This window comes from Equus caballus, chromosome 8, assembly GCF_041296265.1.
Source record: "Equus caballus isolate H_3958 breed thoroughbred chromosome 8, TB-T2T, whole genome shotgun sequence".
NCBI lineage: Eukaryota > Metazoa > Chordata > Mammalia > Perissodactyla > Equidae > Equus > Equus caballus.
In genome coordinates, this window is record NC_091691.1 from 48,435,067 (window position 1) to 48,459,879 (window position 24,813).

Consider the following 24,813-nt stretch of genomic DNA (forward strand, 5'->3'; position numbering starts at 1 on the left):
AGGGGTATTCATGGGGCAGAAAGAATAGTATTAATTGTATTGTGGGAAGCGAAGAGAAGGGAGTCGAGGTTAACATTTCTAACTTTGCTAACTTGTAGAAGGCTAATATGGTAAAAGGTGATACTTGCTGAAATAGGAAATTTAGAAGAATTTACAATATTTTGGTGTAATAAAAATAGCAAATTCAGTTTTAGATCTTTAGGGTGCTTTTAGATCATCCAGGTGGAAATTTCTAGTAAACAGGTGGATCTGCTAGACTGGCCCTCAGGAGAGATGTGCAGGCTAGAGAAAGAAGTGGATTGTCAGTGCGCAAGTGGTACTTGGAGCTCAGGAATGGTTGAGATTGCTTAGAGAGAGTTAGAGGTAAGGGGAGAGGTCAGTAGATAGAATCTTAGAAAACAACAAATAGGAAGGACAGAAAAAGAGGAAGAGGAAGCTTGAACAACCTTCTACCGTTACCATTTAAAGTTGATCAGAAATTTACTTTGAAAGAATGCAGCAACCCAGTAACTTTTAGCCAAAAACTTTTTTTTTTTTTTTTTAAAGATTGGCACCTGAGCTAACAACTGTTGCCAATCTTCTTTTTTTGTATATTGCTTTTTCTTCCCGAATCCCCCCAGTACTTAGTTGTATATCTTAGTTGTGGGTCCTTCTAGTTGTGGCACGCGGGATGCTGCCTCAGCATGGCCTGACGAGCAGTGCCATGTCCACGCCCAGGATCCGAATCGGCGAAACCCTGGGCTGCTGAAGCAGAGCATGCAAGCTTAACCACTCAGCCACGGGGCAGCCCCTAGCCATAACCTTTAATTGGATTTTTGAAAAATCTCCAAGAACTCTTTGAGTTCTTACAAAGGGATAGCATATAGATACACTTTTTTATTATTATTATTTTAAAGAATTCACTGAGTTCTAAGGGCATGAGAGTAGCTTGGTCTCTGGAGCCTTTCCAGTGCCCTGCATTGAATTCTGATGAACTAGTACTCCCAGAAAATATCTGTATCATAAAGACTAATGTGATCTAATTTAACAAAGAATAAGAATGTAAAATGGCCAAAATGTAATTATAATTATATCCTTTTAGAACAACTGCTTTAAAAAATAAATTTAAGGGAGCAAATTAATTATAATTTAATATATGCTTCTCAAAAATGAGATGCCAATATTGATTATTAAAGTTACCTGTGATGTTTAGATCCCTTGATAACCCTTCTTTCTGCCCTAGAGCTATGAACAATTATCGTATTGGACTAGAGGAACTCTCTGTTTATACCTCACTTTGTTCCAGAAAGGATTTAATGTAGCTCAGAACCACAGTAAGTAAAACCTTAGGTAGGCATAAAAAAGAACAAAAGATGGATCAGCAAAGATCATATAGGAAGGAACTGCCTCTAACTGAAATGAACCTAAAAGAGCTAGCAAACGTGAAATGGGATTTAGGGTGAGCAGTTCTCCTAGGAGTGGAAGAAATGCAAAAGTAAAAGGTTTGCTGAAATATGTTGGTGATAGACTTAGAATTTATACAGATTACTATGGCTCCTGCGAAGCAGAATAAGAAAGTAGAGATTTCCCACCACTATGTTGTCCTCATTTCCACTTAGTCATTGCAGGATTGAAAGCCAAAAACCCTTGCTCACCAAGAAATGAGAAGCCTGCAGTTGCACCCCCTGGGGCTGTCAGCTGTAGGAGACAGATAGTCCTGGTCTCAGCAGACTGATCCTCAGGGTTTTTGGAGCCCTCAGAGTAGATGGTACCTTTTTTTCTCTCTGCAGATTGGTTTCAAGGATAGGAATCCAGGAATGCAAGTTACCCACAAACTCCCTAATATTAATGATTACTTTGTGAACTGTCGTGTTTCCAGCTTAGTTTAGGAATGATGATTTATAAAGAACTCAGCCAAAATTGAGTTTATTGAAATTTACATGGAGGTCCCTTTCCTTTTGGTTATAGAGTCTTACACACTTCTGTGTCCATGGGCCCAAAAAGAAAACCCTCCTAGCCATTTTGGAAAATGGTCTGGCAGTTTCTCAAGACATTAAGCATTGAGTTACCAGTAATCCAGTAATTCTGTTCCTAGGTATATACCCAAGAGCAATGAAAATATACGTTCACACAATAACTTATACACAAATATTTATGGCAGCATTATTGGTAATAACCAAAAAATAGAAAGAATCCAGACATGCATCAATGGACAAATGGATAAATAAAATGTGGTATATCCATATCATGGAATATTATTCAGCATTAAAAAAGAAAGGGAAGGGCTGGCCCAGTGGCTTAGTGGTTAAGTTCATGCCCTCAGTTTGGTGGCCCAGGTTTGCAGGTTCGGATCCCAGGCATGGACCTACACATCGCTCATCAAGCCATGCTGTGGTGGCATCCCACATATGAAATAGAGGAAGATTGGCACAAATGTTAGCTCAAAGCCAATCTTCCTCACCAAAAATAAATAAATATAAATAAATAAAAAAGAAATGGAGTACTGATACGTGCTACAACATGGATAAACCTTGAAAACGTTATGCTAAGTGAAAAAAAGCCAGTCACAAAATATTACATGTTGTATGATTCCATTTGTATGAAATATTCAAAATAGGCAAATCTATGGAGACAGAAAGAAAGAAGATTCGTGGTTGCCTAGGGCTGGCAGAGGGAGGATGACTGCTGATGGTAGGCAGTTTCTTTGTGGGGTGATGAAAATGTCCCAAAATTGTGGTGGTGGTTGCACAACTCTGAATATACCTAAAATCATTGAACTGTACGTTTTAAATGGGTGAATGGTATGGTATGCGAATCACGTCTCATAAAGCTGTTAAAAAGAAAAGCCTCCTTCAGGAACTTTCCAGTTCAAGTTAGAGCCGGTTCAGCAGGTAAAGGAGGGCCCACAGGGTGAGTGAAGCAGAAGATACTTTAAAGCAGTGTTGCTCCAAGTGTGGTTTGTGGACCAGCTTCCACATCTCCAAATCTTAGATAGCGGTCGCTGACAAGATGCAGGGGTGTGACAGAATGTGAACCAGCTTCAGTTCCAAGCACCCTGTTGAGGTGAGCAGATCTATTTTTTTTCTCATAGCAATACTCTCTTGGTGAGAGAAGCAGCATGCTGATTCGTATTTCGACACCAGCCCATTATCTCTCCCTGGACTCGCACTTTGATTAGCTCTGCCTCCGAGATCCTCTAATCCTAAAACCCTCATTCGGTAGTTGAGGATTCCTCTGGAGGAGTAGGGTGCCTGGCCTGAGGTCATAAAGCTGATTAGTGGTCTCAGGGCAGACACTCCGACTCTCCAGCCGAATGTCTTAACCTTTCAGCACTGGCTTTAAGTCAAGTCAGCCTGAAATCGGGGGGTAGAGATAAGGAGTGGTTTCAAAGAGAGGGTTCTTGCCTCAACCTCAGATTCTTTGGTGCTTAATTAAGGACATAGATCTAGAGAAATCTGCTCTTGTTTCCTACTGAGCTTTTTCACCTTAGCTTTTCCATGGAAGCTAATGGGGTAGGAGGGATGTAGGGCTCTTTCCCTTCAGGGGCCCTGTTTCCTTCAGGAGGCGTTCAGAAGGGATTAAGGACCTCCCTTATGGTCTGAGAGAGGACGAGCATCTAGGGCAGGCTCAGCCTGGGCACAATTCCGCTGTCAAACTTGTGCCTTCAGGCCTCCCCTTTTCCACACCCAATACCTTCCTATTCAACAACCCGTGTCTCCCACCCAGGTGACCCTTTCCTACTTGCTCCAAAAAATAACCTCTCCCACCTCCATGTCCGCCCATCAGAACAACCCAGGAAGGTTGATCTCAGCCAGATGTTAATTTGAATGTGCTGAATCCTTTAGAATTTTCTCCTAACGTTGATAGGTCCAGTTCAGTAATATCAACTGCTATAAGTGGTGAGTACACTGAGGATTGTACAGTTCTCTATATTTAAACAATTTTCAAATAAAAGGAAAAGAATGTTTAAATAATTAAAGAATTTTAGGATGATAATAACAATGATTTAATAGCTAGCTACCATTTATTGAATATCTCGTATGTACCAGGCAATCCTATAAGGAATGAGTTGCTTGGCAGTACTTCCCCCTGCAGTGCAAGGAATCCCCAAAGAACTAGATTTCTCTGGCCCCAAGTCACTCTAGATAGGTTTTATCATTCTTGTCACTGCAGCCTCCTCCTGTCTTGGCTCAGCTCTCACCCTGTTTCTTTATTCTCTTTAAGCAGTAGGTTCTCAACCCTGGCTGCACATTAGAATCCTCTAGGAAGCTTTAAAAAATGCTGATCCCTGGACCCAATCCCCCAAAGATTCTGATTCATTTGGTTTTGAGTGGAGTCCAGGGTCTGTAATCTGTCTTAACACACTCTGGTGAGTCTAATGTGCAGGTGGGGCTGAAAACCACGTGAGGTGATGAGTAGTGCTGGATGTGGCAGCTCCCTTAGGACCCTGGCCCAGGTGAGCTATCTCTGGCCTCAAACCCAGGCAGAGGAGAGCATGAGACTTGCTTCTTAGGAGCCTAGCTGAGGATAACTCCTGTCTGCCTGGCTGACCTGCTCTAAGCCACTAACAAAACTGTGCTCATTTATTGGCGTAGCTTGTGTAACATGACTGCATAAGCATGTACCATCACCATCTAAAATATTAGTGAGAGCATGGCACATAGGCCATCTTGGCCTCAGCGTTGGCCAGGATATTTCCTGGGACCCTTTGCTTTGTGATTGGTTACTTTAAATAATTAACAAAATTCCAGAATTAGAGACTTGGTCATTTTATATGTCTATCAATGACTGGGTGAAATGATTATTCATTAAAGTGCTGGTTTTATTTATGCACACATACTTTCGTTTTCTCTGGCTCCTTATTTCACAGACTCTTCTTCCGAAAATAGATCGATTTCCCTAAGAATTATTTGAGGAGCTTACTAGGTACTGGACTGGGGGTGGCTAGAATGAGACAAAACAACAATAACAGCAAAAACACACTGTAGGGATCAGTGAAAAAGCATAATTAGTCCTCTTATAAAAGGATTATTTCTTTCGGGGGGCCTACATCCACACAAGAATCACAGAGTACATTTAAGCAGCATCTCATCAAGTATTTAAGTACAGATCATTAAATATTTGAGAGAGGAAGACTATAAGATGAAATATTCTAAACTCTTGCTGATTATCAGGTATTACAATAAAGTAGATGTGAAATTTAAATAATTCTTTTTTTCTTGATAGAAAACTAAAATCTTTTTACTAGATAGCCCAGTTCAGTATCAGATATGTGGTAGGCAGTCCTAGCACTGAGACAAGGGTCCTGGGTTATGGCTTCTACTGCAGATTGGCAAATTAATCTGCTCCCAGAATAGCTAGGGAGTCAGGCTACCTGATCAACAGGGAGAATTTTAATTTGTTTATAGACAAAAAAAATTTTTTAATGAAATTTGCATTTTCAAACAAATAACTTATAAACGAGGACAAGAAAATTCTCTTTCAGGTTGGGGAGAAATCAGTTTGTCTACTTTTTGGAAGCTGACTAAGAAGGGTAAATTAGATGCAGTCCATAGATAAATATAAAATATATGCTTTATTCTTTTCCCATCTATTATGTATGAATAATTAAGAATTATTTTTACTTCATTATTCTCTGTAATGATTTTTTAAAAACTAACCCTAACAGCCATTAAACAAATTACTGTTGTTTCTGTCTCATCATAGTTACAGTTGAGCAATTTAAACAATCTTGGTTTGTAATTATTATCAAATTATTCTATCTAACTTATAAAATATTTATGCCCAAACATCTGCTGGAAGGTTATCTATCTTTTAGATTTTCTGCATTTTTCCAAAATACCTTTCCCATCTTCGTCTCCCTCTAAAAGGCGTTTTCACTGGCCCGCGGAATCCCGTCAGATCCTCCTTCACCTGTTTTCTCTTTATGTGTGGCTTACTCCACCTCTGTTCTGGAAGCGTGGAAAAAGACAGGAATTACTGCAATAAGATAGTTGCTGGTTACATTAGTAGCCCTAGCAACTGAGAATTAATCAACATTTTTTGTCTGAAAAGCTACTAGTTATACCTTTAGACCTGAAGAAAGTTTCTGCCAGGCCAACCGATTCAGTGTATTGCTCCCTTAGGTGTCTTTGCTGTGTGTCCTAGGTGAATCCTTTCTCTAATGGGACTCAAGTCCTGTGAAAAAAGAAGGCCTATAATGTTTCCTGTTGGAGCCCATCAGGTTGCCAGAGGTTGTGTGATAGAACCACATAGCTTTGCACATCACAAGTTACTAATCAGGTCTTCTCATTTTCAGTCTTGTGTGTTTCAGTTCAATTTGATAAGTATTTATTGACAGTCAGAGATGAGTAAGATAGTAACAGAGATTCACCTAGAGAGTAAAGTCAGGCAGCAGGCTGGCCAGGACAATTAGGCGTAGAGGTCCTGGAGAACAGAGACCAAGGCTTACCTTTTTTTTTTTTTTTTTCCTGAGGAAGATTAGCCCTGAGCTAACATCTGCCACCAATCCTCCTCCTTTTGCTGAGGAAGACTGGCCCTGAGTGAACATCTGTACCCGTCTTCCTCTACTTTTGTATGTGGGAAGCCTACCACAGCATGGTTTGACAAGCAGTGCCATGTTCACACCCGGGATCCGAACCGGCGATCCCTGGGCCACTGAACTAACTACTGTGCCACCAGGCTGGCCCCAAGTCTTACCTTTCGTCTGACATTTTTTGAAGGCCTGATTTTGACAGGCAGAGTTGACAGTGAAGGACATTTGACAGATGATGTTCCCCAGTGGCAAGGATATTAAGAGGCCCAGAAGACAAGAGAAGGGCAGTGTCCCATTGGCCTGAATCTATACACGTGGAGAAATAATAAAATACAGAACTGGAAAGGTTGCTTGGCATATTGTGGAGGGCTTTGAACACTTGGCAGAGGAATTTGTACTTAATTCAGTCAGCAATGGAAAGCTAATGAAGCCTTTTAAGCAGAAAGACTGTCGTGATTAGAGCTGGAAGTGTTCTTTAGGAAGATTAATCTGACAGTGAGTGGGAGGTATGACTATGAATGGTTATAAGGAAAGGCTAGGAGTTAACCAGATTAACAGGTTATTGTGGCTGTCCATGTGAGAGGTAAAAAGGCCTGGTTGTGAGGGAGTTGATACCTTACCTCTTGGCACTTCCCGTTCCCACACACGCCTACCTGATGATGTCTAGTGGCAAGCACCTGCATCTGTTTGCCGGGGGCCTTCTCTAGCCACTGGAACCTGCTGGACCTGTGCTCAGGGCAGACCAGAAATGCCAGGGAGTAATGTCCTTCAGGAACAGCCTTCAGTCAATGGCTGAAGGGAACTGGTGGATCAGTAACCCAGCTCCCTTGCCACTTGGCTGGGATAATTTTGAGTCACGTTCAGCACAGTCTCCCAAAGTGGCCCAACGCAATTGATTCCCAGTCGCCCACAGCCGCAAACTGCTTGATAAGATGCACTTTGTTGACTTCCTGCCCTTCCTGACTCACTTCACCACTCTCATACTGGCGCTTCTTGGTATCACCTTCCAAATGAACTCCTTGCAGTCACATCCTTGCCCTTCCAATCTAAGGTACCAGGCCTTTACTACAATGGAAAGAAGGCGTTTCCTGGGTTTCTTGCACGAGATACTGAGGAGGAAGAAGCTACAGGACTTGGCAGTGGATTGGCTATGAGGTTAAGGGAGAGAGAGAAGGCACTATCACCTACACCTACTAGGGAAATATAGGTGTCATTTATAGAAAAATGGGAAGTTCGGAGCAGCGTTAGGAGTTTTCATGAAGAGAAAATTATTTACTTTGGGGCATTTTGAGTTTGAAGTACTGACAGAACGTTACAGTGGCGGATTACATTAACGGTACAGTGAAGCTGCCTGCTAGAACTTGGAAATTTGGATCTGGAGCTCAAGGTGAAGGTAACAGTGGAGATGTTATTTAGTGTGTGCATAGAGGTTGTTGATGAAGCTGTGGAGGTGGATAGGACCTTCAGGAATTGGATATTGACCAGAGAAGCAGATGCAGGCCTAAGACAAAACTTCTGGTAATGAATACCCACATTTGGGGTTGTGGGCAGAGTGACAGGAGCTGGGCAGGAAATGGAAAGCCAGAAGCAGGAGGAGAACAGGCTGAAAAGACTCTAGATTTTCTGAGTTTCAGCGTTCTGGCAACTTTGATCCACACCAGTATTTACAGTTTGATCGTAATGTAATCCATTTAGATAAAAACGTTTAAGGAAAAATCAGTTCCTATATCTTAAGGTACCAGATATTGATTTATTTGCTGAATCCCTCATGGAATCCCAGTGCTTTTCAAGAAATAGTTTACATATAACCCGGGCTCTGCTTTTTTGTGATCTTTGACAAATTACTCAGCTTTGCTAAGCCTCAGTTTTCTCATGTGTAAATAAGGAACCAGGTGCTGTTATGGTCCTTCCTCGCACTAGGATTCTCTGATCCTAATAATTTTCCATGGGCCGTTTTTCTTGTACCCTAACTCTGTGTGTATGTGTGTGTGTTTATGCATGTGTACATACATGTGCATACATACTTCACTTTAAGCATGCCTTAGAAGAGTACGTGTTGGTGACTATTCATAAATAATTGAGAAATTTTAGAGCTAGATAGTGTGAATAGACTCACATGTAATAAAAATGCTGAGTAAGGATGATTTCTTCACCTGAATTCTTGTGACAAATTCTGCAGTCACTATGGATGAGCTTGGTAGTAGATATTGTTCTATTTAGATTTTATATTGAATTTGTGCCCCTTAATCATGAAATATTTTTAAGAGTATCTTAGCTTAGTCACCTACTAGCTGTTATGGTGTTGCAGGAGTCATTTAACCTCTCTATACTCAGTTTCCCATTTATAAAATAGATATAATAATAGGATCTTCTTCAGAGTTTTGTGAACACAAATTTAATTATTCGATAAACATTAGCCATTGTGAATGTTGTCAGGTTAACATTTGTCTTTTGAAGAGCTTCATATTTGCAGATCTCAAAAAGATGACTGTAGGCAATAGGTAGTGTTTTAGGCTTGAGTTTTATTGGAGGGATCCTTGAAAATTGTTATTTTCTCAAGCTACTCATTAGTGATTCAATGGTGGGTGACAGATAACCTTCCTATTGTAATCATGATTTATTGGAATATTAAAATTAGGGTAGTGCAGGTAACTAGTTTCAGTGTTTTTATTAAAGTGACCAGACTCCTCTCCTTGTTATTAAATTTCTGGTTATTTTTCCCGCATGTGCTTTATTCATGCCCACACTCACATATATCTGCAGAGGGCATTGCCTCTCCTCCCAGCTCTCAGATGCAGCATCTGTGAAGCTCTTCTGCTAGGAACAGAGCCCTTATTGAAGAAGTTCACGTGAAAATCACTTGTTTTAATGTATTATGTATTGAGGCATAATCAGCTGTGCATATTTTAGCATTTTAAGAGTCTGTTGCAGTATAGCACAGCTAGAACTATATGGATATATTATTGTAAAAGAAAATATCTAATTAATAAATAAGACTGGATATTGCTGTATCAAAAATGAAGGCGGTGCCAGAAAACCACAGCCCTTCATTGGTAGATAGCACTCAGGGGAGAGAAAACAGTTCCCCGGGTAGAAAGGAGCCACAATTTAAATTTTTTGTGGCATTATTGGAAAGCCTTTTTTGTTTGCTTGCTTGCTTTTTTTTTAAAATAAAGAATCACTGTAGCTTTGTCTAGCATAACCTTTTTTTTCTATAAAAAAGTGTAATTCTCCACGTTTTCTTCTTAAATTGCCTCTGTTTTGTTAAGTCAGAGAAACATTTGTGTATGGTACTACATGTCTGTTTAATTTAAGGTGTTTGTGTGGGTCTTGCCCCATTTCCATCAAGCCTTCCTTGCATGATTTCGTTAGCGCCAACTCGAATAGTGTTGACTTTAAATGGTGTATATGTGTACTGCAGGATATGAAAATGATAAATTATTATTACTAACAGTATGTGCAGACAAAGGTTATTTCCTCATATTTATGACCTCTTGCTCTTTTTTACATTTGTGCATTATACCAATTGTTAACCTCATAACTTGAATATTTGTGCTTTACCTGTTACTGCTTACAGACGCCAAGGACGTACTGCTGTGCTAACACTGAAGACCTGGAGACGGTGATTCACCACGTACACACTCTGTACCCTTCTGCTCCTTTTCTGGCAGCAGGGGTTTCAATGGGAGGGTAAGGTTTTTTCTTTCTAAAATGTCTGAGAGGGAAGTGACCTTATTGACTGACTCTTTCAGAAGACTATAAGCAACAAAGACATTTTAAAATAGATGTTTGATTATTTGTATCATATTTCACCATATGTGGTTGAATGAATTAATTAATTAATTCAGGTGAATTTTAATAGTTTCCCTGACTACTGGTTTTGTGGTGAAAAGGATACAGGTACCTCCTTGGGGTACTCAGGATTTTGTGAACCTGAAGGCTTGTCTCAACACCATGAAGTTGATTTCTATCACTCAGAGGCTGCCATGTTGACCTTCAGATTCCCTGATGTACTCCTCCCAGCCATCCCTGTAACTGCTCTCCTGGACCACTCAGGAAGCGGAGCTTGTAGCCTGTCTTCCATCACTCCGATCCTAGAAATAATCACTTACTGCTCTTTCTAACTGAAGAGGCCTTCAGGTGGTGTTCCCCAGGTGGTGTTTTTTTTTTGTTTGTTTCCTTTTGTTTTGTTGCTGGGCAAATGGACTTGCTCTGGAATGCTCTTCTAGAAGCAGTGAAATTTTGTTGTTAACTACCCACTCTGGCTGCTATTTTAAGCATATGAATATTATTATAATTTATGCTGCTTGCAGTTACATTGGGCCTCATTTGGAACTTTTATGCCATGTATATATTTAGGCTCATTTCTACTAATAATTGTTTATATTTTTTATTCTAATAATAATGAGGTTAACAAAATCCAAATTTTTATTATCTGGCATTTTACTGTTCAAAGCTTTTTTTTTTGTTTTTAAGATTTTATTTTTCCTTTTTCTCTCCAAAGCCCCCCAGTACATAGTTGTGTATTTTAGTTGTGGGTCCTTCCAGTTGTGGCATGTGGGATGCCGCCTCAGCATGGCCTGATGAGTGGTGTGATATGCGTGCCCAGGATCCGAACCTGCGACACCCTGGGCCACTGAAGCAGAGCGCACAAACTTAACCACTCGGCCACAGGGCTGGCCCTCCAAAACTTTTTAAAAATCAGCAAACATGTGAGATAGAAAATGATAATTTTTCTTAATTTTATAATTTATTATCTGTCTTTTCAATTTCCAAAACATCTTAGGAGCATATTAACTTGAAAATGAATAGCCTTTGCAAATGATAGACTCTGAAAAATAAGCTTTAACCACAGGTTTTTAGATTCTGATAAACATAAAACTAAGAAAAGAATACGTATCTCACATTAGCATGGAAGGTCTGATTTGACCTACTAAAGGAAGAAATCTGAATTAGTGCAGAAAACCCGGGCAGAATCTCTGAATTGTACTTAATGGACAGTAGTTCACTTCTCTTTCTTTTGCCCCTTGATGTGAATCTTAAAGGACAGGCTGCCAGCTGAAGTGTTTTCCCTTAATCATATAAATTCGTGGCTTTTTTAAGGCCAGACCTTACATAAACAGGCCCAGATTCTCTATTCAGAAGCTCATGGAAATGCCTATTCATGTCACATTGAAGCCTCAGTGCCTGAAGGCAGAACTTGACCATTGTGCTTTGCAGCTGGTTGAATATTAATGTCTTGTAAATTGTTTGAAGGAAGCACCCTTTCTAGTTGCCTAGCACTGTGACACGTTCCCAAGTAGGTTTCCCTCTTGGGGATGTGTCCAGCTTGACACATTTTTTTCTTTTGGAGATGCAACAGACAGAAGCATAGTCTGTCTCCTTATGTCCAGTGCCCCCTGTAGACTGGGGTTATCCTCAAACCTGTGACGCCTGGGGCCAAGTAGGGGCTTTGAGCCAGAACTGAGTCCAGCCAAGGAACTCACACTGCTCTAGATCCAGCCAGATTCCAGTCTCCCGGTGAGTTGGTAAACAAGTTTAAAAAAATGTATAGAAAATTCCAAGTATATATAAAAGTACAGAGAGGAGTATAATGATCCCCCGTATATGCTGATCACCTAGCTTCAATAGTGACTCTTATCACGCAGCTTCAATAGTTACCAACTCATGGATAATCTTGTTTACAGTGTCAGCCCCCATTCCCTCCCAATTCCAATTATTTTAAAATATATCTCAGATATCATAAATATTTGAGTAGTCGTCACTAAAAGGTTGTCTCTTAAAAAAACAAACAAAGAGAGGCCGGCCCAGTGGCATAGTAGTTAAATTCCTGCGCTCCACTTCAGTGGCCTGGGGTTCGCAGGTTCGGATTCCTGGCGTGGACTTAGCACTGCTCATCAAACCACACTGTGGCAGCATCCCACATAAAATAGAGGAAGATTGTCACAGATGTTAGCTCAGGGCCGGTCTTCCTCACAAAAAGAAATACCACAACACTGTATCACTCACACATATCACAATACCATATCACACACACTCAGAATAATTCCTAAATATCATCAAATATTCACTCAGTGTCACATTTTGCCAAGTGATGATTGGTTGGTTGAATTTGACAGGAGGATTGGATTGTTGGTTGGATTGTTGGAGTCAGGGGCCAGATAAGGACCATACGTTGGGATATGCCTCTTAAGTCTCTTAATCCACGAGTTCTTTCTCCATCTACCCCACTCTTTTTTTTGTAATTTTCTTCTTTTGGTGAAAAAACAGAGTCCTTTTCCTTTCAAAATAAAACCACCTTTTTTGGCATAACGTCTTGACATGATTTTGCTTCAAGAAGTATCACCACCTACTTGGTCATGGCTGCTCCTGGTCCTTCCTACTCCTGAGAGCTTCCCTTGCAACCCTTCCAATTTTCCCATTATATCAGACCTCCAGCCAAAGAATAGGACCACCAAAACTAGGACCCTAGAATGAACTCTTTGCAGGAGAGTAAGCATTCTCCTTTTTTTCCCCCCACAAAGCTCCAGTATATAGTTGTATATAGTACTATCCTTTAAATGGCTTAGTGAACCACAGTACTGTGTACAAGGAGTAGAGTCATTATGAAGAGTCATTTTGAAAAATGAAATCTCTACTTTTGATCTAAAACGTTATTATATTCACCCTGCAAATCATTTGGTTTGGTAAAAAGAATGAGAGAGAATTTTTACCCATTTCTCCTATTTCAGAAGCTGGGCAGGTGGAGAAGTGAAGAACGGAAAATATAATGAGGAGCAGAACTTAGGATAGCATCCTTTCTCTCAGTTGGCAGTGTTAAACTTGAATTTCTAACATTGGGATTAGATATATTCCATTCTTGTCACTCTTACCAAAATAGAACTAGGTTAGAATCAGGAAAATTGATAGAACAATAGGAAAAGAGGAAAATATATGATAGAAGATAAGGACAAATAACAGGAAAGAGTAGAAGAGAAAACTAGTGACTTTAGGGGACACTTGCTCTGCCACAACTCAGAGAGTCTAACTTCAGACTACAAAGCCCTTTAGAGACTTGCTGTAGATGCAGAGAGGCTAGGCAACTGGAAAAGCCCCTCAGGCCGGTTATCCAGAATCTCTGGGTGTGAGACCCAGACATCCGTGATAGTTTTTGAAACTCCCCAGGTGATTCCAGTGCACAGCCAAGTTTGGAAACCGCTCGTCCTGTGCTCTTTCATCTATGCCAAGGCTTAGCAAACCACAGCCCGCAGGCCAGATCTGGCCAGCTGTTTGTTTTTGTACAGTCCAAGAGCCAAGAATGGTTATTATATTGTTAAATACTTGAAAAAAATCAAAAAGAGAATAATATTTCATGACGTGAAAATTATGTGAAATTCAAATTTCAATATCCATATATAATGTCTTTATTGGAACATAGTGATGTCCATTCGTTTGCGTGTTGTCTACAGCTGCTTTCACACTACAGTAGGGTTGAGTAGTTGCAACAGAAATTATATGGCCAGCAAAGCCGAAAACATTTACTGTGTGGCCCTTTGCAGAAAAACACTCCTCACGTACTAAACATTCAGCTGTAGGCTGGTGCCCAAGGATATGCGAATTTTTAATAAATCCCCAGTATGATTTTGAAAAAAAGAAAAAAGAAAACCACTCTTACAGTGGATTTCTTTCATGTTTTATTTCATAGAAGGGTACACATATAGTTATGTGTATGCTTTGTCCCATTCACAATAGTCAACTGTAAGATAAATGAGTATATGAATGTAAGTAAAAAATGAAGATACCTGTGTGCTTTCCTGGGGTAAAGGACATAAACTTGGTTTATATTTTTCTTCTCCATAGTTAATGTGAAGTCCAGAGTAAGAAATGGGATATCTTGAGAGAGATAACAAATTCATCACTGAGTTTCCTGTTTCTTCTTCTCATTTTAGAATGCTGCTTTTAAATTACCTTGGGAAAATTGGGCCAAAAACTCCTTTGAAGGCAGCTGCAACTTTTTCAGTTGGCTGGAACACTTTTGCTTGCTCGGAGTCGTTGGAGAAACCACTCAACTGGCTGCTTTTTAATTATTATCTGACAACGTGCCTGCAGTCTTCAGTGAATAAGTGAGTCATCTCTGAAACCCGATGTTGCCAAAGTTTTTGGATTACATGCCCCAACAGCAAAAAATGTGAAAGCATAGCACTGCTAGTGTGTGTCTATTTATGTTTACATTATATGCATTTACTACTGCACCAAAATATTCTTTATATTGTAAATATATACAAAAATAAAAAGATTTTAAGTATAAGCTAAAAATATAAATGAAAGTTGTAATGTTTTCTTTCTGTACCCCAGTGATTTATCTTGAACAACCCCTGGAGTATGTGCCCCCACTTTGATGATCACTCTTCTGTTGCTGTTCTAAATTACTCTAAAAGACTGAAAATGTTAGTATTGAATGTGTTGAGTAATATTATGGGCTATTTGCCTGGATTTCCTACTTGTTGCTAATCTTATCAATACCTAATTCTCTCCTAAGTAGTACGTGTTAAGTATTTTCAGTGCTGAATAATATGGTTCCTTAAGCATGGGCTTATGAGCTTAGTATGTTTTAGAGGCTTAGGAGAATGCAGTTCACTTGGGTATTCTCAGCCCCAGCAATTCTTAGTGTTACCAAAATACTGTCTTGGCATTAGTTTTTCAGGACTTGTTTGTGTATTTTCTAACAGTTCCGTGGTGTGGTAGCAAAGAACATAGAGTTGTTTCTGTTTATTTTTTGATGATTGTTACCGTGCATTTTTAAGTGAATTGATAAATTTAAATAGAAACTAAATTAAAAGTGCAGTTAATTTGTGCATCACTTATTGAAATTTGTAGCTATCCTGAAAGTTGACATTAAACCTTGGATTAAACTTAACCTATTTGTTAAATTATAGGTGGTGATTATACAATATTGCTAAAAATACTAAAGAATCATCGTATCATTAATTACTTGTGGTCACTGAAGTGGGGGACAAAAGCAAGAAAAGTAAAGAGAATGATTAGAATTAAAATGCGAGAAAAATTGTCAACATTTGGAAAATAAGTATATAAAAGTCTAAGTTCTAATTTTCAGTATAGCAATTTAAAAAATAATGTCTTCAGATGATTTATCCAATTGTAAGCTTCTGACTTAAGTAAGGCCTTTTAGCCAAATTGGTTTAATAGCAACAGTGCGTAGGTATGATTTGTTATGAAACAACATTTATGTTTATTATTACAGAACTGGTTCGTTATTTCTCAATTAAGAAAAAAGTAATTAAAAAAAGTCATAAGGATGAATATCAATGTACTCCTGCTATGTCTGATTAAGTAAATATTTACTGAGTACCAACTTTGTGCCCTGTGCTGGGCAAAGTTATTTATTGTTATGTATTTTAGGAGTCTTTGAGTGGAAATGGCTTTGATTTTTAACTTTTGAAATCTTTTTCTTCCAGGCACCGGCATATGTTTGTAAAGCAGATTGACATGGATCATGTCATGAAGGTAGGAGGGAAAATTTATGTAATACTTTTATTTCCTCTTTTTTTTTTTTTGAGGAAGACTGGCTCTGAGCTAACTATTGCCAATCCTCCTCTTTTTGCTGAGGAAGACTGGCCCTGAACTAACGTCCGTGTCCATCTTCCTCTGCTTTATACGTGGGATGCCTACCACAGCGTGGCTTTTGCCAAGTGGTGCCATGTCCACACCCGGGATCCGAACCCACAAACTCTGGGACGCTGAGAAGCGGAATGTGCGAACTTAACCGCTGCGGGCCAGCCCCTATTTCCTCTTTTGATTCCAAGAATAGGTACAATCTGCTTTCCTTTTCCAGGCTAAATCCATCAGAGAGTTTGATAAGCGATTCACTTCAGTCATGTTTGGATACCGAACAATCGACGATTACTACACTGATGCCAGTCCAAATCGTAGGCTGAAATCAGTGGGGATTCCAGTGCTGTGTCTGAATTCTGAGGATGATGTTTTTTCACCCAGTCATGGTAAAATTACCATCTTTGCATACATTTGACATGAATTAACTGTTTTAAAATCTTGTCCTTTTTAAGAAAATAGAATAATAAGAAATGAAATGTCAGTCATATAATGTTATCCATGGTAATAAACAGAAAAAAATAGCTAGATACTCATAATCTAGTATCTAAATGTCTCAGATTGTTTACATAGGCCCTTATCTAATCAACTGTGAGAGCCTCAGAACAAATTATGACTCTCAATATTTTGCTTGTTCTCATTTTTATAACTTTCCTTCTTGTCAAATACACCAAATGACGTTCTTTGGACAGATTCTGTTACAGTATCTTTGCCTCAGCAGCATTGTCTTCACTGGCCTTTTCTTCCTGAGCTTTCTATACAGAAGGCTTTGGAATTTTTCTCCCCTTTTAACCTAGAAGAGAACTTGAGACTTTGTGAACATGAGATCCTTGAATATCTCAATGAGTTTGGCGCAGTCGGACTATAAGGTCGTATTTGAAGGGAGACAGTCTTTGTTTTACCCCTGGATAGTGCATGAAGGAAAATTATGCCCAAATTAACTTCCTTTCTCTCTTAATTCAAGAAATATGGAATTTGGTAGCAAAAATACTTATGCATGTGTTTGTACCTTGAAGCAATATAAGGTGATTAGACGTAGTTGTGCTATCTTAAGGATCAGTAGATTTCACCTCTAATTTTTTTCTATTGAAGTTTCACAAAGCTTTTTATAAATCTGTTCTCTTTATTTCCCTTCTAACTACTTTTGAAACATTTTCCCCCAAGTACTTTATTAAAAAAAAAATTATTGTAACTACAAACACAATACACATGGATTGTCAAAATTTCAGAAAATCCCCAAAGTATGTAAAAAAAAAAAATCACGTAGGGGCTGGCACCGTGGCCAAGTGGTTAAGTTCACACGCTCCGCTGCAGGTGGCCCAGTGTTTCACTAGTTTGAATCCTGGGCGCGGACATGGCACTGCTCATCAAGCCACGCTGAGGCAGCGTCCCACATGCCACAACTAGAAGGACCCACAACGAAGGACATACAACTATGTACCGGGGGGCTTTGGGGAGAAAAAGGAAAAAAAAAAAAATCACCTATCATCTCCCTAGGGGTTATCATTTTATTGTGTGATTTATGATTAATCCCGGGTAATTGTGGTGGCTGGAACTTTTTGCCTTTGACCACAAGTCAGAAAATGAAACTGTGAACTTTACTATCAGTTGAATTACACAGTTTAGCCTATGTTCATTGATTAAGGAAGTCTAGTATTCGTTCATGTATTTTTACATTTCACTGACCCTTGTCCTACCAACAAAAATTGCTCAGCATTTAACTGGACCCGCTTGATGGAAGTTTAAATTCCTTATTTCCTTTTCTCTCTCAAGCCCTTAAGACAGTCTCACTACACTGAAATAGGGGGCGATCGTCTGCGTTGAGAGCATGGGCAGCCGGCATCCTCCACGTGGCTCGAATGTGGCGCAGCCGTTTGTTCTTCTGATGTGACTCTATCTATCAGTGTTAGAAGTTCCTGAGTGTATCCAGAGTGTGAAACCGGGGCTCTCCATAATTACATTAGAGGAAAATGAAGCACTCTAAATCTAAGCCCTTAAAGTAAGGTGAAAAAGGAAAAGCGAAAATAGCATCAGTCATTTCACCTGCCCACTCCCCCCAAACCCCCTTAAGCTCTCACGCCTGATCCCAAGATAGGAGATGTATATTTTTAGGTGTGGCTGGCTAAGGAGGTGAGTTCAGGACTCCTTTTAGACAAGGGCTTGACTTGCTGGGCCTTTCTTTAGGATCTCTAAGTTTATTCTTCAAGGAGCGTTGTGAAGGATCAGATGAAGAGCATCATCTCAACGGGCGGTTTGGGCACGGCAGCCGCTCTGCCTTGGAAGGGGGTCGGTTCTCCGATAGCATGTCAGCCTCCTTTCCTTCCTTAGAAGGGCGTAGGGTAGGGAGATCTTACCTTTAAATAGTTCATTCACCCCTAAGACTTTACCCAAGATATCGGGCAAAGATATTACATCAAGCGTGTTGTCTGAACCAGGGAGATAAGATTTAGTCATATCTGAAATCAAAACACTTCACATGGCAGTTGTGATCCATTATAGGTCTTAAATCAAAACATTTTCACTGTTTGAACTCTAAGCATGGGAGAAAAAACAACTGTAATTCATATCCTGTAGAGTAAAGTTTTTACTCCGGATAAATTTTGAAGAGCAAATGAAAAGACTGTCATTACTGGTGAATTATTTAAATACAGCAACTATATTTTCGAAATAAAGTTTTTCTTTCTCCTGACTATAAATAGAAACAGAGAAGCAAGAAAAAGAAAAAGTAATCAATGTTTCACCACCCAAAGATAAACACTGTTATCACTTGGGAGTATTTTAGTCCATCCTTTTTCGCTATCTATGTATGTTTTTACTGTGTAAATCATATTTATAATTCTGAATCCTTAATATAGCCACCAGTTGGCCCCAGAAATCTAACTTCATGTAAAGTTAACCAGTCTTACATAATGAATTTATGACTCTCACAAAGGTAATAATATTAATTGTATTTTTTTCCCTGCTGTAACACCTAAGTGGGAATCTTGTAGCAAAATGTAAATATTCACCATTTCTTGAATTATCTTGCTTTAATTTCTCAAAATAAGACTGGGCCTATACTTCTATGTTATGATTAAACACTTGGGTTGATTTTTTCCAAAAACGGTGGTCCAGTATGTAACGGGAGACATAAACTATTAGAAGACTAAGATGGTTGACATAAATTAGTCAGACTTATTCTATTAGCCATACTCATTAAAAATATTTATTTGTTTAGTGGTGTTTTGGTTTATAATGATTGGAAATGATAAAGGCATACACTTTTCCTAACAAAAACTGGTAGTAATTATGTTTTTTCTCTCTCCTACCTCTCTGTTACCCCTCCCCCCTTTTTTCCCCAAGCTATTCCAATAGAAACTGCTAAGCAAAATCCTAACGTTGCTTTGGTCCTTACTTCTTATGGAGGCCATATTGGTTTTCTGGAGGGAATCTGGCCAAGGCAGTCCACTTACATGGATCGAGTCTTCAAGCAATTCATGCAGGCCATGGTTGAGCACGGACACGAACTCTCTAGCATGTAGTTCTGCAGGTGCATTTTGTCTGAACGACCGTGTAAAGGCAGCTCAGCGGAGTGCACAGATTTCAACTACTGTGTATAAAGCCAATAAACCAGCAAGTGGTGAAGAGGTCCAGAATGACATGCAAAAACTACTTTTTGAGGAATCAAAACAACTTTGTAGCAAGAAATGAAATATAGATTTAGATTGTAACTTATGTAGATTTTATTTTTACTATGCCTTACCAAGTATGACCTTAAATAAAGTAGTATGAACATGGAATTGCACTTAACCAAAACTATTGTGTAAAAAGATTTTAATTCCTCAGGGTTTTAATTTAGGCTAGTATTTTTTTAGATTACTCATTTTAGGTGAGTTAATGGTACTTTAATAACTGTTAAGAGATTTTGGGTATTTGAATATAAGTTATAAGTTGGCACCTTCCTAAGGGTATTTATACCTAATGATGATAATATGAAAACTGAAACAAGATGAAATACAATATGCTAAATATTTTATGTATTCTAACTTTAAAAGGCAAATGCAGCAATGTTAGAATGACTTCTATACGTACTCTTTTACTCTGATAATATTAAATTAAGGCTAATTTATGTTTTATAATGATTATAGTTTACAAGCTTATTTTTAAAATAGTATATGTGTGTACATGTATATCATTATATTAAAATAAATTCTACCATTTTAAATTGTTTCTTTATGAGTTTTTATCTAAAAAAAAGTAATCCCTAGAAAGTAGTTTCTGATAATTTTATGAAGGCATTATTAGTAAGAAACATTAAAACTCTTTTGTTTCACTATTTCCAGAATATTGGGCTCACACCATTGGTACCAATTAAAAATACTTTCAGCTGCAGGAAACTTGTCTAACAATGACTTCAGAATAACAATATTTAGGGGCTGGCCCCGTGGCCGAGTGGTTAAGTCTGTGCGCTCCGCTGCAGGCGGCCCAGTGTTTCGTTGGTTCGAATCCTGGGCACGGACATGGCACTGCTCATCAAACCATGCTGAGGCAGCGTCCCACATGCTACAACTAGAAGGACCCACAACGAAGAATATACAACTATGTACTGGGGGGCTTTGGGGAGAAAAAGGAAAAAATAAAATCTTTAAAAAAAAAAAAAGAATAACAATATTTAATTATCTTGCATCACAAGAAGTCTCTAGGTAGGCAGGCCAGGGCTGGTTTAGAGGTTTACCAGTATCATTAAAGACTCAGCCTCTTTCTGTTTCCATTCCATCCTTAGTAGGATAGCTAATTATCTCCTAGACACCAGATGGCTGCTGCAGCTCCAGACATCACATTTGTGTTCAGAGAAGGAAAAGGGGAAAGGAGTGGGGCCAGACACATCTGCCCTTTTGGGAAAGTGAAAGCTTTCCCAGAAGACTTGCACTTTTTTTTTTTTTTGTAAGGAAGATTGGCTCTGAGCTAACATTTGTTGCCAATCTTCCTCTTTTTGCTTGAGGAAGATTGTCGCTAACCTAACATTTGTGATAATCTTCCTCTATGTTATGTGGGATGCCGCCACAGCATGGCTTGAGGAGCAGTACTAGGTCTGCACCCAGGATCCCAACCTGTGAACCCTGGGCCACCAAAGCGGAGCATGTGAACTTAACCACTACATCACCAGGCCAGCCCCCAGAAGACTTGCACTTACATCCATTGGGCAGAACTGAGTCACATGACCATCTTGATTGAGTAGGCGGTTGGGACATCAAGTATGTAACCTTTTCCGATTGTAGGGGAGGCAAGCCAGGGAGAGCGGGTCGGCAATGGTTGTTAGGCTAGCAAGCCAATAGCGATATCTTCCATACCATTCAACATCTTCTCTCTCCTTTTTTTCCGTTTCTACCTCTTTATAAAATATGTATATTTTTGCCCCAGGTATCACATTAAGAGAACCATGTACAAAAGAGCATATTAACACAAAATTGTTTACTAAAAACACCACCTTTTGGAGAGTTCCTGATAATGTCCTGCGGACTCCTCTTTAATTGTGTCTAAGATGAGAGCACTGATAATACCAGTGTTGTTTTGGTCTGTTCGTAGTTCTGATTCAAAGTAATGATTACTTTCAGTCTGTGTGGTTCAGGTGGGGCTGATCCTGCCCGTCAGCATTACCTTCTAGATTTTAAACAACTTGTCTCAGGAATATTGTCCACCCGTTGGTCAGTGCCAGATGAGGGGAGGTGGCTTCTTACTTCACTCTATACACAAAAATTAATTCTAGCTAATTTAAAGAGATAAACATTTTTTAAATCCATAAAAGTACTAGATGAAAATATTGGAGGTTATTTTTATCTTTTTAGAGTGACAAATTCCTTCTTAAGCAAAATATAAAAATGAGAAGCCATAAAGAAAAAGAGCGACAGATGTGATTACATAAAGATGAAAAGCTTCAGTTATACAAAACCACCATACAGAAAATTAAAATACAGGGGGCGGCCCCGAGGCCGAGTGGTTAAGTTCACGCGCTCCGCTGTGGCGGCCCAGGGTTTCGCTGGTTCAGATCCTGGGTGTGGACATGGCACCACTCATCAGGCCACGCTGAGGCGGCATCCCACGTGCCACAACTATAAGGACCCACAACTAAAATATACAACTATGTACTGGGGAGATTTGGGGAGAAAAAAGCAGAAAGAAAGGAAAAAAAAGATTGGCAACAGTTGTTAGCTCAGGTGTCAATCTTTAAGGAAAAAAAAAATTAAAATACAAATGACAGAGGGGCTGGCCTGGTGGTGCAGCAGTTAAATTCTGACGTTCTGCTTTGGTGGCCTGGAGTTAGCCTCTTCGGATCCCAGGTGTGGACTTATGCACCACTTGCCAAGCCATGCTATGGCAGGTGTCCCATGTATAAAGTAGAGGAAGATGGGCACGTATGTTAGCTCAGGGCCAGTCTTCCTCAGCAAAAAGAGGAGGATGGGCAGCAGATGTTAGCTCAGAGCTAATCTTCCTCAAAAAAAAAAAAATTGACAGAGAAAAATATTCGCAGTATATTAAAGGCTAAATCCCAAATAGCTGAAGAACGCCTAAAAAATAGTAATGAAACACCTGATAGAAAAATGGGCAAAGGAAACACAAAGGACATTCACAGATTAATAGCCAATAAGCATATAAAAAGATGGACAATCTCAGTAGTAATCTAGGAAATGCAAACATTTTAAAGTGAAGATATTTGTGACCATCAAGTAGCAAGATTGGTAATATACTGTGTTGGTGATACTGTGGGGAAATAGCTGCTTATATTCTTGGTAGGTATGTAAATTAGCAATTATTTTTTGGAAGGTAAAACAAATTTTTTTTTTTTAAAGATTGGCACCTGAGCTAACAACTGTTGCCAATCCTTTTTTTTTTTCCTGCTTTTTCTCCCCAAATCCCTCCAGTATATAGCTGTATATTTTTTTCAGTTGTGAGTGCTTCTAATTGTGGCATGTGGGACACCACCTCAACATGGCCTGATGAGCAGTGCCATGTCCGCACCCAGGATCCGAACCAGGAAAACCCTGGGCCGCCAAAGCAGAGCACGAGAACTTAACCACTCAGCCGCCGGAAGGCAAAAAATTTTGACAGTGTTAAAGTACAAAAGCCACTATGCTTAGCAATCTCATTTTGAAGAGTCTATCCTACAGAAAAGCTAGTAAGGGTGTGTATACAGAGATTCCTTGCAGCTTTGGACATTGAGGATAGGCTCCTGTTTAGTAGAGGAGTGGATAAATGATGACACATTCACATCACATAGCCATCAAAAAGAACGAGGCAGCGCTGTATGTATTGATTCAAAAAGATGTATCTGATAGATTGTTTAATGAAAAAGACAATTTGTTGATTCATATGTATATGATCTCAGTATAAACAAAAATAAAATACAGCCATACGTGCGTGTGGTTGTGTTAGTGTGTGTTAGTTATAGTGAAGTGAGCGTTTTCAAGTGTTGATTCTTTTACATGAAGGATAAACTATTCTCCCCTGCTGTTTCTCCACACAATAGGCAGCTCTGAGAAAGAAGGGCTGTGTTTTAAATATTTCTACATCCCGCGCACTTAGCACACTGCCCAGACAGAGTAGGTCCTTAGTCAACATTAGCCGAGTAATAGTGATATGAGCATGAAAATACTACCTTATGAGCCAGCTCCCTGTTTTGAAAAGTTAATTTTAAGCATATCCTGGAATTTTCTCCAGCTATCTCCTCATGCCTCTGTTGGTTATTGTCATCATCAAACATTTATCCAGAGCCTTCTCAAGGAGCATTGTATTGGCAATAAGGATACAAATGGATACACTGGTTTTCTTTTCTTTCTTTCCTTTTTGATGGAGTCCTATACATTATTTTATATCTTGAACCCAGTAAGTACACACACACAAGTTTTATAGAACAATACTTACTGTGTGCAGTACTCCTAGTGCAATACACTCTCATATTTTGTAGCCCATGCTATTCTAATCTGGTCTATTTTATTCTTTTAACTATCCCATTTTCATTTTTAAAGTGAAAAGTTTTGTTAATTCTTAAATCTGGGGTGTGGCTAAGGGATTTACTGCATTATTCTCTCTACTTTTGTGCATAGATTTTTTAAATTACTTTTTAAAAATTGCTCCAAAAATGCACTTTTGAGACCTAATAATGGATTGCAACCTGAAATTTGAAAAACACTGGAATTCTAGATGTCACTAGAAGTTGAAGAAAGAAGTCATTCTTGTCTGTGGCAGTTGTCATACTTAGCTGTAATGGCCTCTTATCTGCGTTCCCCCAGCAGACTGGAAGCACAGTGAAGACAGGAAACATATCTTCTTTGCTCTCCATTTTATCCCCACAGTGTCTGCCTCATATTAAGTTTATTATTAATTAATGATACTTAATAATGCTTGAACCTTAGGCCCTGACCCTGATGGAATGGTAGGTCTTACACACAAATCCAGAGTGGGGAGAGGGGGATTTTCACACCCTCTCTCTGAATCAGAACAGCTGCTAAAGCAGCCTGCTTCCCTGCAGACTTCACAGTCAAAATGGTAAATTTTTAAATCTCACAGTTGCTCTGAACCTAACAAAGCGCTAGTCACAAGGTAAGCACTCAGCTTTTTAAAAGAACTTAATATGGAGTCAAGAGGACAATTTGCAAGGTCAGGTGATAAGAAATACAGTACTTAGGAAATATGCTATTTTAAGTCGAGTTCTC

General features: G+C 39.2%; 1 protein-coding gene across 1 annotated transcript in view; it reads left to right on the forward strand.

Moving 5' to 3' along the window:
- Positions 1 to 20,327, forward strand: part of ABHD3 (abhydrolase domain containing 3, phospholipase) — a 37,047-nt gene extending 16,720 nt beyond the window's left edge. Inside the window, exons 5-9 of the mRNA XM_023647511.2 lie at positions 10,092 to 10,204; positions 14,443 to 14,616; positions 15,970 to 16,018; positions 16,347 to 16,512; positions 19,466 to 20,327. Coding sequence (XP_023503279.1) covers positions 10,092 to 10,204; positions 14,443 to 14,616; positions 15,970 to 16,018; positions 16,347 to 16,512; positions 19,466 to 19,644 — 681 coding nt within the window. The 3' untranslated portion in view covers positions 19,645 to 20,327. The remainder of the gene's footprint in view (positions 1 to 10,091; positions 10,205 to 14,442; positions 14,617 to 15,969; positions 16,019 to 16,346; positions 16,513 to 19,465) is intronic.
- Positions 20,328 to 24,813: the final 4,486 nt, after the last annotated feature.